This window comes from Macrotis lagotis, chromosome 6, assembly GCF_037893015.1.
Source record: "Macrotis lagotis isolate mMagLag1 chromosome 6, bilby.v1.9.chrom.fasta, whole genome shotgun sequence".
NCBI classification, from domain to species: Eukaryota; Metazoa; Chordata; class Mammalia; order Peramelemorphia; family Peramelidae; genus Macrotis; species Macrotis lagotis.
The window spans coordinates 184,041,809-184,059,050 of NC_133663.1; the positions used below are offsets into that span (position 1 = coordinate 184,041,809).

Genomic DNA, 17,242 nt, shown 5'->3' on the forward strand with positions numbered 1-17,242 from the left:
GGATTGAACTTCTAACAATAGCATCATCATTATTTATTTCATATCTACTGGATGTCTTTTGAAGTCCTATTGAAAATAGAATAAAGACATTTTTGCCCCCAAGTCCAAGAACCATGAAACTTTCCATCTGACTTGCAGCCAGAGTTTTCATGTGTGGTCTTCCATTGGAATGGAACCTCTTGGAAATCAAGGATGTGTCCCCAGTGCTTAGAACACACTTTGTAGTAAACACTTATATAAATTATTCATTTGCAAATTCATTCATTCCTGGAAAGCTTAAAAGTCAGTTGTAACTATGCAAAAGGAATCTGTATCTGATGGAGAAATAGGAGAAATAAGTTGCCATTACTCTCCTCCTCCCCTATCCCATGAAAGATACCCATAAACCAACTAAGAAATCATATTTTTAAATAACCCAATTTTATATTATGCAGTTTGCTGTGAAAATCTATTCTTGGTCTTCCAAATCGATAAATATTATAGTATGTTCATCATATCTTTTATACCACAAGCACACAAATGAATATTAAAACTGTTTTAAAGCAGGTGAAAACCACAGAAAGCTCTGAAGGTTGCCAAATTGCCTTTCAGGTCCTTTCTTTAGTGGCAACTTTATCTCTGAAAGACCCATAGGTTATATTTTACAAAGTACATTAAACAATGGAAATTATATGAATACATATTTTTCTGCACACACACACACAATTATTTATACATACACATGTGATTGTTACATAGTTTACATATACAACTCTATGTATTAGAAAAGGCCCTGGAGGGGGCTGCTAGGTGGTGCAGTGGATAGACCACCGACCCTGGAGTCAGGAGTACCTGAGTTCAAATCCGGCTTCAGACACTTAATAATTACCTAGCTGTGTGGCCTTGGGCAAGCCACTTAACCCCACTAGCCCTGCAAAAATTAAAAAACCTAAAAGCAAAAAAAAAAAAGGCCCTGGAACAAGGCCATGTTCCATTACTTTCTATCTGTATGTCTTTGAGTGAATTACTGTGCCTGACATTTCTTTTCTGAAAAATGGGGATAAGAAAGGAAGAAAAATACTGAGACCTCTAGAATGTATTAGCCTTGATAAAATTCCTTACATATAGGATAATACTCCAGTCATCATTGTTATGGAATGGTTGTGAAGAATTCATGACATCAGAGAAGATAAAGTGTGCTAAAGTGTGCTTTGTAATGGTCAAGTGCTATGCAAGGATGAACTTTCAACACTTACTGGGTGACTGACGGCAAGTCATTTAAATGTCTGTATAAGTTTCCCTAGATGTAAAATGGTAAGATGTAAGATGTAAGATGTAAATGGCATCTATCTCATTGGGTTTTTGTGAGGAACCAAGAAAATCATGTAGGTAAAGTGCTAAGTTATTCACACAATAAACTTGTCATTGTCATGTGATATATGTGTCTCATGGTTAAATTTTTTTTTCAATCTGTATCCCATTGGCACTGGGCCTCTTCTCTGAAGGAGACAAATCAGGAGCTTAAAGACCTGCAGCCTCATTCCCCTCCAGGGTAGCGACTTTCCTGCTTGACAACAGGCATTTCTCTGCTACTGTTCAGTGCGTCCCAACAAAAGACAGATGGCCTCTTACTAAACAGTACACATGCTCAGAAATTGATGAACAGAAAAATTTCGTGAACAATTGATGCCACAAGGGATAGTATTTCTTCGTTTCTCTTCCCATGCTCACATTGTGACAGGAGCGTGTTACTCACAAGTATACAGCAGTATATTCATTCTGCCCTTGCTGGGTTCATCTCTGGGAAATCCCACCACCAGAGGCTGTCAGGAACCCCCCCCCACCTGCTCCCACCCAATCCAGTATAAAAACTGCCTGCTGGCCATGCTGACCCGCTGACTTGGGCACCTCCCCTGCCTTAGGCAGCATGCAGTGTATGATTTCATTGAGTTATTTCTTTGCTGGAGCAGTTTACATTTGCAGCTCCATCCCCATAGTGTGCAGTAGCAAGAACCATGAAATCCAATTGCAGATATTCCGTGGTGTCTTCCACTTGACTAGCTATGTAATTAATCAAGACAAAAGGCATCACAGCTTATTTTCTTTCAGCAGCAGTACTCTTCTTCCTGGATCTGTCTAGGACAATTAAAGTGTAAATACTGAGCATCAGAACAATTGGCCACTGGTATTCCCTTCCTCTCTCGCGCTCTCTCTCTCTCTCTCTCTCTCTCTCTCTCTCTCTCTCTCTGTCTCTCTCTGACTTTATTTGAGTGCTAATTTATTTTTTTTTATTTTTCCCCCAATGTAGATACCTTTGACTCTCCTAACAATCGTTGGATTAATCAAATTTTAAATACCTTGGAGAATCACATGGGTAAAACTAAAGGTCAGAAATTAAGATCAGAATACATTATAACTGAAATGAAAAAAACAGTTGTCAGTTATTAACGTGCTGTTAACATTCCTGTTCACAGATCCCCAGACCAATGATTCTCAAAGCAAGAAAGATCTCAGTGAACTCGTCAAAGACTTTCCAAAGTCTATTGACCTAGATAAAACATATGGTAGGTGAATTTTTCTAGCTGTTAAATTTTGATCAACATAGTTCTCTATTTGAAATCTAACCACTTAGAACGAACCCTTTCATTGTATTTTATAGATATATTTTTATGGTCAAGATGGCAAAAATAACCAAACTTTTCCTTTGTATCATGTTTTATGGTTATAATATTGCTCATACACATGATCAAATTTTGTTTTCCTCACAAGCATATATGTTAAACAGGACAGGTATTTTATATAACAAACTGAAGTAGCATGGAAAATTGGAATTTTACTGCACAGCACTAATATCTGGAAGGACAGAATAGAATTTACCTTTTCACATGGGATGGTTGGAGTACATTCTTTTTCTTTGTTTGTTGTTTTTTTTAGGGTTTTGCAAGGCAATGGGGTTAAGTGATTTGTCCAAGGTCATACAGCCAGGTAATTATTAAGTGTCTGAGGACAGATTTGAACTCAGATCCTCCTGACTCCAGGGCTGGTGCTCTATCTACTGTGCCACCTAGCTGCCCCTTTTTTAAATGAATGGACCCAGGACTGTAAGGATAATGAGAAAAAAAAAGAGAATCAGAATGGAAAGAAATCTCATTTTTTTTCCTTCAAGGAAGATCACACATCAATGAGGGTCCTGAACTAGTCCTCTCTCAGATTCACCTTCACCATTTAGATAACTATATGTGATCAGGATACACTGTCTTCCTGGGAATCCAAACAATACAGAACTTCTAGAATCAAAGACAACATCAATGCAGGATATCTTTGGGGGATATCCTGGGCTCTTTTTTCATAGTTATCACAGTTCTAGAGATGGAAGGGCATTAGAAGTCATCTAATTGAAATCCCTCCTTTTACAGAAGGAAATTCATCAAGTAGTAGTTCACCCCAGGGCCACAAAGTTGAAATATGAAACTATGAAGCTAGATACTATGGAAGTAGGTCCCTTGTCCCAGGAACTGTGTTTTCCCCAGGATATCAAACTGCCTTCTGTGCAACTTGCTCCCAGTGCCCGAATCTCCTGTCATGGCTTATGATTTGCCCCTTATTTTTGATCTTACGTATTGAGTGTTGAGTCCCTTTCCAGATTCCCTTAACCTTCCCCAGGTGAGAATCTAAGGGGCTGGAGACAAGAAAGACAAGTTCTCCTTTTGTACAACAAAGTCTCCATTTATTTACCACAATACAAGTGCTTAAATATCCTTCCCAATCCTTCCCAATCTCTAATCCACTCCAACTGCAGTGGCATTTAGTAAAACAAGGCTGGTGCTCAAGGACACCAGATGATGAAGGTTCGCAGCTTTCCCATACACAAAAGTCCCTAACAATTGAGGAAAGTGAGACTTCAGAGAGGAGGCTCAAGTGACTTTTCCAAGGTGGGATAGGTGTTAAGCCCAAGAGCCCAACTCAGCTCTTCTGATTCTAAGTCTAGGGATCAATTACAGCAAATGAATTTTGCAGAGGGCTGAGCTAAACTAAAACTTTAGCCTTGTGCTTTTGAACTGCGTACCAGATGGGCTGTGTAATGAGAAGTATTAAAAAGGACCCTTCTGATAAAGTTAAAGGGATGCTGACCTTGGATTCATAGGTCATGGATTTAAATTTTGACTCTCCTACTTATTTCCTGTGTATGATCCTTGTCAGTCATTTAGCAATTCTGTACCTCTGTTTTTGCATCTTTAATACTAGGGAGTTAGACAAGATAATCTAAGATGTTGCTGTCATCTCAATTCTAGTCAAGAATGCATTAAGTGACAGCTATGAGCCAGTCCTGGAGGCAAGCAATGGTGATACAAAGGGAAAAAAATCTTTGCCCTCAAAGAGCTTATAGTTTAATGAGGGGAGACAACATGCAAATAAATTATAAAATAGAATAAACTCAGCATTCTTCTTGAAGAAAGTCACTAGCATTAGTGATGACAGGCTTCTTGTAGAAAGCAGAACCTGAACAAAGTCAGAGAAGCTGGAAGGTAGAAATGTGGGAGAGAATTCCAAACCTAGGGAACAACTAGTGTAAATACACAATTGGGAGATGTAGTGTCTTCTGTGAGGAACAAGGAAGTCAGTGACATTGGATCTCACAATGAGTTGAAGGGAATATGACTGTGAGAGTAGGATTATATATAAGGAAAACTGAATGCTGCAGAATTGATGACATTAAATTGTGGTGCTGAAGAAGACTTTTGAATGTCCCTCAGACAGCAAGAAGGTCAAACCAGTCAATATTTAAATTAATTCAGGTTATTCCATGGAAGGTCAAATACTCAAGCTGAAGCTTAAATATTGTGACTACATAATAAGAAGATAGGACTACTTAGAAAAAACTCTGAAAGGAAAAGGAAAAAACAGAGGATGAGGTGAATACATAATGTCAGGGAACAATGAACATAAGCGAAAATAGAGGATAGGCAGGACCTGGCATGCTACAGTCCATGAGGTCATAAGTCTGACATGACTGAGAGACTGAACAACAACAATGTACAAGAAGGCTAAAAAGACAAGGAGGGGAACAGGTGAAAGACAATTAGAAGACTATTGTAATTTCCCAATTGTGGAATGATGAGGACCTGAAATAAAATGGTGGCAGTGTCAGAGGAAAGATGGGAGAATTCTGTGCAAGACATGTCAAGAAGATAAAACTGGCAAGTCTTGACAACAGTTTGGATATGAGAGGTGAGACAGAGAGTGGGGAGTCAGGAGTGACACCTCCAGTGAAAGAGAAGGGTGATGGTGCCATTGAAAATAATAAAAAATATTCGCTCCTTGAGGGTATGGGGTATTTTGTTTTTATCCACTAACATGGTAGTGCCCAGCAGAGACATACTTAAGAAATGCTACATTAATGAATAAAAATAATTCAATTTAGTTGGAATGTAGAATACATAAAGGTTAGTAATAGGAGCTAAAACTGGAAAATTTGAGAAGCTTGGTTGCCAAGATTTATGTTTTATTTGGTAGATAGTGTTGTGTGTGTGTTGGAGGGGGAGTGTTGATTGGTTTTTAAAAGAGGAGTTACATGTTCAGAGCAACACATGAGGAGGTTATTAAAGACTAGGTTGGATGTGAAGAATGTCTTGGAGAAGTAATAGATCAACAGAGATAGAAAGCCTGGTTAGGAGACTATTTTAATACTCTAATTACTCTAATTCAGAAGTAATGAAAACTTGAACAAAGGTGGCTATGAAGGGTGTTGAGAAGAAGGGGCAGATACAGGAAAAGGAGGAAGTCAAAGTTAACAGTGACCAACCCTTCTGGAAATCACACCTGGACTTGGGTCCTTTTCAGTGGCATATTTGCCTTTGTGTTTTCCAATGGGCCCCTTAATTAGAAATATGCACCAAAACTCCTCTGGCCCACATCATTGACCCCTGAAAGAGGCTTCTCTTCTTTTTCAAATTATTCATGGGACTGTCTTTGGACTTCTTAACATTAGTCTCTTTCTCCTTTGTGCTATTATCTATTGCAAATATGTCATTTTGCCTGTTTTTAAGATCTTTGAAGGCAAGGTACAAGTCATATCTAATTTATATTCAAGGCACATAGTGCTAGAAGCCAGGGCTACAAAGATAAAGTCAAATCAGTACCTACTGTCAACAAGCTTCTTAATTTACCCAGTGCCTTTTTTGTTCTGTTTATGCATTTGTATAAATTTTCCTATAAAAGCTTTTCTTAATTTAGTGCCTACCTGTATTCTGTATATTGGATGTTTTTGAACTGGATTTCTTGTTTTTTAAATGTCTTAAAATCGACATATCTAAGACTGAAATCATTTTCTTTTCTCCTAATATTCCCTCTTGTTAACTTTTTTTTGGTAATAAGGGTTAAGTGACTTGTGCAGGGTGTCACAGTAATTTAGAGTTCTCCTGACTCTAGATTTAGTGCTTCTATTTGGCAGAAACAACATTTGCACAGAAAGTTCAAAAGAAAATAGGTACATCATAGATACAAAATTTCCTGGGAGTTGAGAACTAGTATTTGGGAGCATCAGGAATGAGTTTTCTATAAGAAAAACTTAAGTAAAGCTGAGCTTTGAAAGAAGGTAAGTATTCTATGTTGTTGTGGAGTTGTTTCAGTTATGTCCAACCCTTTGTGATCCCATTTGGGATTTCCTCAGTAGAGATGCTGGAGTGGGTTGACCATTTCCTTTTCCAGTTCATTTTTCAGATGAGAAAACTGAGGCAAACCAAATTAAATGACTTTCCCAGTATTACACAGTTAGTAAGCATCTGAAAGTGGATTTGAATTTAGGAAGATGAGCCTTCCTAATTCTAAGCCAGGGCCACCTAACTGCCCACTATTTTATGTAGCTAAGGTGAGGAAGAAGTCTTAGGGGTAGCAGTATTTGGGGAGACAGGAGATGGAATGTTGTGTAAGTCATTTAATAGGAACGAAGATTTAGCTCATGAAAAAGAGTAGAGCACAATAAATATGAAAAAAGCCCAGGATTAGATTATGAATTACTCATAAAGACAAACATTCTCTACTCCCATTCTATCCTCTTTCCTCTTCATACCTTTTCCCCTGTCATCCATGTCAGGATGGAATGCTCTGTCTCTTATCTTCACCTGCTGAAGTACCTTCCTTGAAGGTCAAAATCAGGTGCTATCTTAACCACAAAATCTCCAACTTCAAGGTAAGTTCTCCTTTCTCTGATTTCTCACAGGACTTTGTCTGGACATCTCATTTACACTCGTCTCACTTTATCTCATATCCTTGCCAATTTATCTACATCTGTCCCTCATCAGATTTAGTTCCTTAAGAGCAAGGTATATGCAGAGAGATAGAGAGAAAGAGAGAGAGAGGTATATATATGCATGTATGTGTGTCTATATTATACATACACATTTATATATATATATGAATATATTCAAGTAAGAATGTCTATATGTATGTGAACACATTTACATATGTAACTTTACATATTTTATTGTGCATATCACAACTATAATCTTAATATACTTGTCTGGGTATAAGTTTGGAGGTAGAAGGTAAAGAATTATTCTCTTTTAGAATGAGGGTATTGTCAGTCACCACAAACCCCATATCTTTTCTCCTTCCTTCTTCACAGCTCTCAATTCTATGCTTGCAGAGAACTTTCTCTGTATATATGTGTGAGTAGGATGCTAAAGTGAGTGAAACTACACAACCTTGTAATCTCAGCAAAATGTTATTCTAGCTCATTCTTAATCTAGTACAAAGAAAAATCTCAGATGATAGTTGGTTCTACCCTTTGGGGAAGTTTATTTTTAAAATATAATAATCAAGGAAAATCATAAGATTATCATTTTCTCAGATTCCTCAGTTAGGATTTTTAAAAAGCCATTTCTGGGCAGAATGTGGCAAAACATCACATAATATACTGGTAACAAGTTTGAAACAATGAGCACAAAGACAACAAGTATGAAAAAATGGCAAGTGCAAGCAAATGCGAGTAAAAAATCTACAACCACTATTTTTAGACCCCAAGTTTTTCGGAAAAGGGTGCATCTTATATATGGGGAAATATAATAAACTCCTTTTCCAGTCCTATTATCACAATGTGCCCCTTCACTGCATAGGCAACTTTGACATTCCTTTCCCTAATTCCTTTCCCTAATTCCGCATCTCTTTAGTCTTTATCCTTTCTTCTGTCATTGTTAATCTCAGGTGTCACTTCCTTTGTAAAATCTTCCCTGATCTGCACCTCCAATTTATTTCCACTCTCCCTCTCTCCTTAACCTTTCCTCTTCCACCCCCCCACCTTCCCCTACTCTTTCTCCCTCTTCAAATACCACCCCATTTTGTATGTGGTGCAGGTTGTAAGCTGCTTGGGGACAAGAATTGGGGGAGGGGGTTGTCTTTCTTTCATAAATCATTGTTTATCAAATTGTGTTGAACAACCCCATGAGGTAGAAAATGTAGGGGGCAGCTAAGTGACACAGTGGATAGAGCACTGGCCCTGGAGTCAGGAAGACCTGACTTCAAATCTGGCCTTATAATTACCTAGCTGTGTGACCTTGGGCAAGTCACTTGACCCCATTGCCTTGCAAAAACAAAAAAAATTTTAAAAAATTTAAAAAATCTTAAAAAAATGTAAATATTATTGAAAAATTCCCAATTTTAAAAAAAGTAAAATTAGCTTAGAGAGGCTAAAATGAGGGAGTAAAGTATAAAATATATTTTATGTTGAATGTATTACTTTCCTATTATATTTTATTATATATTTAGGCTCCCATTTACTTGGAACTTGGATTATGCTTCTCCCTCTTTGCTAAGAGTTATTTGTAATTTTGTAAGGTTTGTAACTTTAACTTCCATTGGATTCGGTGGTCAGAGCAACTGTTATCTCTGAAAGTATCGTAATGACTCACTCGTCTTTTAAAAATACATTTGTATTATTTTTTTTACCTAGTCTCAATATAGTCAATATAGTCAATATCAATATAGTTCCTCCAATGCCAATGGAAAGAGTTCTTTCTTATAACAAAGAATTTCTGAGAGAATGAGAAGAGACAAAAAGAGTCAGAGACAGAGACAGAGAGATAGAGATACAGAGGGGCAGAGGCAGGGGGGCAGAAGTAGAAGAGCAGGGACAGAGGCAGGGGGCAGAAGAAGGAGGAGAGATAATTTAAAAATTAATATATTTTTAAAGTCAGATATCGTATTCAATTTTTCACACAGTGAACCCCAAAGTTCTGCAGAACAAGACAATCTTTAAACATCAGTCCGTCCATGATAAAGGGCTAAAGAAACAGGTTGAGCCATGATAGAATTTAGAAGTATCTCCCTCTGGGAACCCTATACCTGGCAATTATTGCTTTCCTTCTCTCACTTCCTCCTACAGTACTTCTTTGCTAGCCTGAGTCATACCTTTTAACTTTTAGAAAAAGCTAAATTGGGAATATTAAGGCAGCTCCCAATTTAACTTTGCTCCTAGAGAGTAAAGTATAAATTTAAGGTGGAACCCTCTCTGGAAACATGATTTTGAGCTGCTGTTCTAAGGTTACACTATCACAACTAAAGACCACCATGAGTAATTTGAAATGGAAGAAGTGGGAAAGAAATCTATGATGGAGGGTTAAAGGAAATGAGATAATTTAGGAATGAGGTTATTTAACATGGTTACCTATCATTGTTTCCTTTTCCTCTCCTATTCTTTTTTTTTATCAATCAACAAGCATTTATTAAATGTCAAATCTATACTAGGCACTATGCTAGGTACTGAGGATAAAAATACAGAAACAAAGCAACCCTTGCCTCCATGTGGCTTACTTTCTATTGACAAAAATCAGTAAGTAGTGCAACAATAGACTAGAACCCTAGACTGAGCTCAGAGATCCTCTTTCTAAATCAGAGACTCCTCACCTCCAAGATCACCTGTTTGGTTTAGACTTAGAGGAGTCTGAACTCTAAGAGACCTCTAAAGGGAAGATCAGACTCTTTCTTGCATTGTTTGACTCATTTTCATACCCTGGAAACCTGAGAGGAAATCCCTGAAAACATAGGAATCTAAGATTTTCCCAAAAGGAAACAGATACTCATGTTCAACTTAAGTGAGGAATAGGACAGATAGGACAGCTATTTATTTTCTCCACACAAAAGAAATGCACAAAATTCAAAAGATTTTTAAGCATACCCATTAGTAGACTTAAAATGACTAGGCTTGACATTCCAATAAACATTGACCTTGAGAGAGTTGTTCAGAGATTGCAGTTAAAGTGAAGATAAAATTGATTTCTAGCAATCCAACTAAATGATTTATGTGCTAATGTTTTAAATAAAACTTCTTCCTGTCACCCCACTTCCAAGGTGTGGTGTCCAAAAAAAATTGATTGCATTTTCCTCCAATCCCATTCTTTTTCTAAAATTCCCTATTTCTATTGATAGCATCACAATCCTTTGAGTCACCCAAGTTAAAAGCCTTGAAATTATTTCTAACTTCACTCTTTCAGGACCACATATCTAATCAATTGACCAATCCTGTTGAATCTACCTCAGTGATAATCTTTATTATATTAATCTTCTTCACAATCCTTACCCATCCTCTACTCTTAGATAACAGTCTTTTTTGTTTGTTTGTTTGTTTTTGCAAGTTACTGGGGTTAAGTGACCAGCCCAAAGTCGCACAGCTAGGTAATTATTAAGTGTCTGAGGTCACATTTGAATTTGGGTCCTCCTGACTCCAAGGACAGTGCTCTATCTAATGAACCCCTATCTGTTCCCAGTTCATAGTCTTAACATCTCTTGACTGGACTATTAAAATATTCCTGAAAATTGTTAGCCTTGACTTCAACCCCTTACCTTTTCAATTCATCTCCTATAAACTGCCAAACAAATTTTTAAAAGACGGATCTGGCCATGTTACACTTCTCAAAAATCTTTTAAGAAAAAAATTTTAAATGTCCTCAATCTGGTATTTAAGGCCCTTCACAATTTATTTTCCTCAATCCTATCCCCACCTTTCCAGTCCTATTTCATAGTCATCCCATTTATTCACTAAGTTCTAGTAAACCAATCCTAGTATCTTTTCTCTACAACTGGCATTCTATCATCCACTTTCCTACCTTTATACAGGTGGTCTCTCCTCTCTGACATACACTCCCTCTAATTGGCATTCACACTTTTCTTCAAAGTGCTACTTTCTCCTCTTATTATGCCTTTTTTCTCTCTCATTCAAAATTATTTTATGTAACTTTGTTTTTAACTTTGACCATAATTCTTATTTACTTAGCTATGCATATTTTATATACTCTAAATAGAATATAATCTTCTCCAGAGCAGAATTTTTGTGTTTGAATTCTGTCTTTTCTTTCAATTATTTCTGGCTCTTCATGACCCCCTTTGGGGTTTTTTTTTTTTGGCAAAGTTACAGGGGTGATTTTCCATTTCCTTATTCAGTTCATTTTACAGATGTGGAAATTGAGGCAAACAAGGTCACCTGGCTAGTAGGTTTCCTAGTCCAGACATGCTTAGATTCAAACTTAGGTCTTTCTGAGTCAAGGCCTTTGTACATTGTGTCAACTATCTTATACATAGAAGGCCCATAATAAAATGTTTTTAAATTAAACTAATTTGAGATGGTAACTTGACTATAAGAAATTATTAAATGATTATTTATGAAATAAGTGTTGAGCAATTTATTCATATCTGCAAAAGGCAGATGATAAATAAATGAAGCTAAGTTGTTAGAGGAAATATTTATGTCAGATATGAGAAAATACTTCCTAGAGAATGAGGTAGAATAGATTATCTGTTGTTTGAGAGAAGAGTGGACTCACAGGAGAATAGGATCCTGACACATAGTACATATTTAATAAAAGTTTGTGTCTTTGTTATCTAGTCCAAATTTTTGTTGTACTGAGAACCATAGAGGTGAAATAACTTGCCCAGGGTCACACAGGTAATAAGAAGCAATGGTTGAAATCAAGCTCAGGTCCTTTGATTCTCAATCCAATTAGATTATTACTTTAAGGTCCTTTCTCATTTTTTATTATGTAGAAGCAGAAATATATGAATGGAATGATACTCAGAAAGTAAAACACATCCCAGTAATTCCATAGCTTATAGGTTTATAGAGTTCAACCCCGAAGAGCTTGAATGTATCCTGTATCATTTTGCAGATGAAGAAGTTGAGGCAAAAAAGTCAATTGACTGGTACAACAGGCAGCAAGTCCTAAGAGTCAAAATACTAACCTAGGTTCTTTGCCTCTAAATTCCTTAACTTTAGGTGGAAATACAGGTTATCCCACAGACTCCCAGATAATTCAATTTAGTAGACATTTATTATACATCTATCAAGGCATGGCACTAGGTATTGACCAGGGACCAACTATCCTCTGAGACAAATAGATATGTTATTTTTCTTCATTTGGAAAACATTCTTCCCTTTCATCTCAGGAATTGGACTGTTTTGTATACTTTTTCCTAAGTAAAAACTAAGTCTGGACTCTATAAAAGTAGCCAAGATGACCACTTACCATGGAAGAAATACAAGGTAGGCAATGTTGTGTGAGATTCTTTCCAAAGGTATTTTCTTTTGACTTCATTTTCACATTTTTTGCCTTTTTAGAAAATCCTAAGAGCCATAAGAAGAAGAATTTTACTATCACTTCTTTTATTTTTCCTTCAGTGTTATTACTCTGAGGAGAGCTGAGGTCCCTGTCATACAAATGGAATGAGCTAGTGATGAGGGTGGTGACCTGGGTTTCCTGGGGGGATTTAAACAGCAGCAAGCTCTAGTGAGAAGGCCCCACTGGTCCATCAGGAAGCTTTAAAGTAATCAGTGTCCGATGCCTCATTAGAATATCAAATCAGTCATCTGAAGCTTTGTCTGAGGGGATTGTTGACTTTCTGAAAGGTGAAGATTTCAAGCAGGTTTTTTCTTCTTCTGAGCAAAGATTGACATCTGCTCAATTTTGTCAGGTATTTTCTGTGGAGCACAAACCAGAAGCAGGTTGCTGGGATCCCTCCCCCCACCTTCAAATGAATGTTTTAGCCTCAAAAGAATAGTTCTGGACACATAAAAATTAGCACATTAATAATCCGAATATTATTGTCACAAAAAGAAATTAAAATTGTCTTTAAAGCTTTGTTTAGAAAGATACCATGTAAACTCCCTTGGTTTTCTTTATTCTTCAGTATAAATAGGGGAATAAAGTAGAATTGCCTCCAGAAAGTAGGCCTCTTAATCAATCAGCATCTATGAAGAACCTATATTCTTAATAATTCTGGGACTGGAACTGTTTGCTACACTGAGAAGATAAAGAAAGTAAAAATAAAATAGTATCTGCTCTCAGGAAGCTTGCATTCTATCATGTCAGATAGATTTCCAGAATACAGGATCAGCAAGCAGCATACATAAGTGTTTTTCCTTTTTCTTCTTAGGCAAGTTTAGAAATGCAGATTGTCCCCAAAAGTGATCCAACAAATAACAATTTCGAAACAGAATAGTGACTTTCCTGAGCTGAGATCCTGGCAAAGTTGACCTGATCATCAATCCCTGAGAAACTTTGACAAAATAAAACTCATTAATGCAAAAATCCCACAAAATCCTGTTGTCAGGATATTTAATCATTCAATGGGTAATTCAACAAACCATGTGTACTAAACATCTATTGTATGCTTAGCAACTTTCAGAATTTTCAGAGTTTCCTAAAAATTTTTAATTTATTTTATTCTAACCCTCTCCTTGCCTATTCCATTCCATCCCATCCCAAGGCTTCCCATTCTATTCCATCCTATTCTATTCTAACCTAATCAACTCTATTCTATTGTATCCCATCCCATCCTACTCTACCCTACTGTTTCTACTCTACCCTAGCCTAGCCTAGCCTAGCCTGTCCTGTCCTGTCCTGTCCTGTCCTGTCCTATCCTGTCCTGTCCTGTCCCGTCCCGTCCCGTCCCATCCTGTCCTGTCCCGTCCTGTCCCGTCCTGTCCCATCCTGTCCTGTCCTATCCTGTCCCGTCCTGTCCTGTCCCGTCCCATCCTATCCTGTCCTGTCCTGTCCCGTCCTGTCCTGTCCTATCCTGTCCCGTCCCGTCCTGTCCCGTCCTGTCTTTTCCTGTCCCGTCCCGTCCCGTCCCATCCTGTCCTGTCCCGTCCCGACCCGTCCTGTCCCGTCCCGTCCGGTCCTGTCCTGTCCTGTCCCGTCCCGTCCCGTCCCGTCCTGTCCCGTCCTATCCTGTCCCGTCCCGTCCTGTCCCGTCCTGTCTTTTCCTGTCCCGTCCCGTCCCGTCCCGTCCCGTCCAGTCCCGTCCCGTCCTGTCCTATCCTATCCTGTCCTGTCCTATCCTGTCCCGTCCCGTCCTGTCCCGTCCTGTCTTTTCCTGTCCCGTCCCGTCCCGTCCCATCCTGTCCTGTCCCGTCCTGTCCCGTCCTGTCCCATCCTGTCCTGTCCTATCCTGTCCCGTCCTGTCCTGTCCCGTCCCATCCTATCCTGTCCTGTCCTGTCCTGTCCTGTCCCGTCCTATCCTATCCTGTCCTGTCCTGTCCTGTCCTGTCCTGTCCTATCCTGTCCTGTCCTGTCCTGTCCCGTCCTGTCCCATCCTGTCCTGTCCTATCCTGTCCTGTCCTGTCCTGTCCCGTCCCATCCTATCCTGTCCTGTCCTGTCCCGTCCTGTCCTGTCCTATCCTGTCCTGTCCTGTCCCGTCCTGTCCTATCCTGTCCTGTCCTGTCCCATCCTGTCTTTTCCTGTCCTGTCCTGTCCTGTCCTATCCTGTCCTGTCCTGTCCCGTCCTGTCTTTTCCTGTCCTGTCCCGTCCTGTCCTGTCCTGTCCCGTCCCGTCCCGTCCCGTCCCGTCCTGTCCTGTCCCATCCTATCCTGTCCTGTCCTGTCCCGACCTGTCCTATCCTGTCCTGTCCTGTCCCGTCCCGTCCTATCCTGTCCTGTCCTGTCCTATCCTGTCCTGTCCTGTCCCGTCCTGTCTTTTCCTGTCCTGTCCCGTCCTGTCCTGTCCTGTCCCGTCCCGTCCCGTCCTGTCCTGTCCTGTCCTGTCCTGTCCCGTCCCGTCCCGTCCCGTCCCGTCCCGTCCCGTCCTGTCCTGTCCTGTCCTGTCCTGTCCTGTCCCGTCCTGTCCTGTCCTGTCCTGTCCCGTCCTGTCTTTTCCTGTCCCGTCCTGTCCTGTCCTATCCTGTCCTACTCTACACTACTGTTTCTACTCTTCCCTATCCTATCCTATTATTAAGTGGGATTTAAGTGGCAGGATGCTGTTGCATCTCCTTTTCTGCACTGTCCCCTTTATATCTAGGTTGACCAACAGAAGAAATCATAAGCATGTGAAAAGAAGTAACATGAGAAAAAGACCAGAAAGTTAAGTGGATTTAAGGAGCAGAAAGCATTAAATTCCAGACTGAAGAGTTCCTATATCTTCTAGATTATTCTTAGAGATCCATATAAGTTGCCCAGCTATAGCTCATGAACATCTAGAAAATAATCTCTCAATGAGTAGTGCTACATTACTATTGGATAGTACTACAATGCTATTAATCCCTCTACAGCCCTGAAAGTGTTAATGGTGAAGAGCAGATTTTATTCCCTATGATTCAAGGGAGAATCATGAGGCATTTATCACTTTTCTGAATCTGACTGCTCATTGGAGCCTTTCAGAACTGAAACCTATGCTCTCCTAGATAATCTAACTAATAACAACATTCATCATCTTCCATGTTCCCCCTTAGACTGCCCAAGCAAATAAATTGCTCTTTTCTAACTCATTTTGAAGAGCCACTATGGGAATTATGTTTTCAAAAATATAAAACCCTGCATCTTCACAATATATGCAGTACAACAATAGTCCCTTAAAATAAATCAAAAATACACTTAAAAAATCATAGACTTGAGCAAGTTCCAAAGTGCTACACTCAAATAGCCATTCTAATAAAACATGTTAGCAGGATTAATTTTGTATTTACAATAATATAATAGAACATTATTAATTTTAACTGGATTCATTTTCTCCCTTTAAAGCTACACATCCTGATGTTCATCTCCTTTGAACCTAGAAGGAAATTTTGCAATGTGACTTTATAAACAGTAGAGAGGCAGGAAAGGCATCCCCTTTGATAGTTCCCCTTCCACCAGGATCATGGAGACAACAATCTTCAAGGAAGAATACTCTTTTAAGAATATATTGAATTTGGGGTGGCTAGGTGGCATAGTGGATAAAGCACCGACCTTGGAGTCAGGAGTACCTGGGTTCAAATCCGGTCTCAGACACTTAATAATTACCTAGCTGTGTGGCCTTGGGCAAGCCACTTAACCCCGTTTGCCTTACAAAAAACCTTAAAAAAAAAGAATATATTGTATTTGATATTCTCTGTGGTACCATGGGCCAAATGTAAACATTACATTAGGATCCTATCCTATCCTATGCTATCCTAAAAATACCATCCCAACCAATCCTATCCTACCCTATCTTGCACCATCCTAGCCTATCTTATTCTATTCAATACCACCACAATCTATCCTATTCTGTCATATTAGACTTGACTTGTCTAATAAGGACAGGTCCATGTACAATCAACATTTTTACTCTACTGTTATGGAAACCCATGGATGTGACTTGTTGTAGCTGCTGTTGCATCTCCTTTTCTGCACTGTCCCCATTATATTTAGGTTGACCAACAGGAGAAATCATAAGCATGTGAAAAGGAGTAACATGAAAAAAGCCCAGAAAGTTAAATGGGATTTAAGTAGCAGAAAGCATTAAATTCCAGATTGAAGAGTTCCTATATCCCCTAGAGACAATGGGAACCCACTGAAAGTAGCATAATTAGATCTATGCTTTAGGAAGATTGTATGGTATACAGCTTGGTAGCTGTATGAAAGATGAATTAGAAAAGGAAGAAATAAGGCAACAAGGTGAAATAGTGGATAGGGCACTGACCCTCAAATCAGGAAAAACTGAACTCTAATTTTGCCTGAAACACTTACTAGCTGTGTACCCTGCATAAGTCATTTAATCTCTGCTTCAATATGTTCAATGGGGATATTAATAGCACCTTCAAAGTTTCTTATGAAAATCAAATGAGATACTAAATGTGCTTTTAAAATGATTCCTGACTTGTAGTATATATATATATAAATAATATATATATTAAAGTATATATATATATATTAAAGTATATATTAAAGTATTAATATATTAAAGTATATTAATATTAAAGTATTATATATTAAAGTATATATTAAAGTATAAACATACATATACACAAAATGGAGAAGGAAA

General features: G+C 38.6%; 1 protein-coding gene across 3 annotated transcripts in view; it reads left to right on the top strand.

Moving 5' to 3' along the window:
- The window catches only part of LOC141491938 (uncharacterized), a 94,905-nt gene that overhangs the window by 35,481 nt on the left and 42,182 nt on the right, over positions 1–17,242 (top strand). For 2 of the 3 annotated variants that reach the window (XM_074192654.1, XM_074192656.1), the window contains exons 3-4: positions 2,288–2,365; positions 2,454–2,543. In XM_074192654.1, the coding sequence (XP_074048755.1) occupies positions 2,288–2,365; positions 2,454–2,543 (168 nt within the window). The remainder of the gene's footprint in view (positions 1–2,287; positions 2,366–2,453; positions 2,544–17,242) is intronic. The other variant, XM_074192655.1, reaches the window with a different exon arrangement.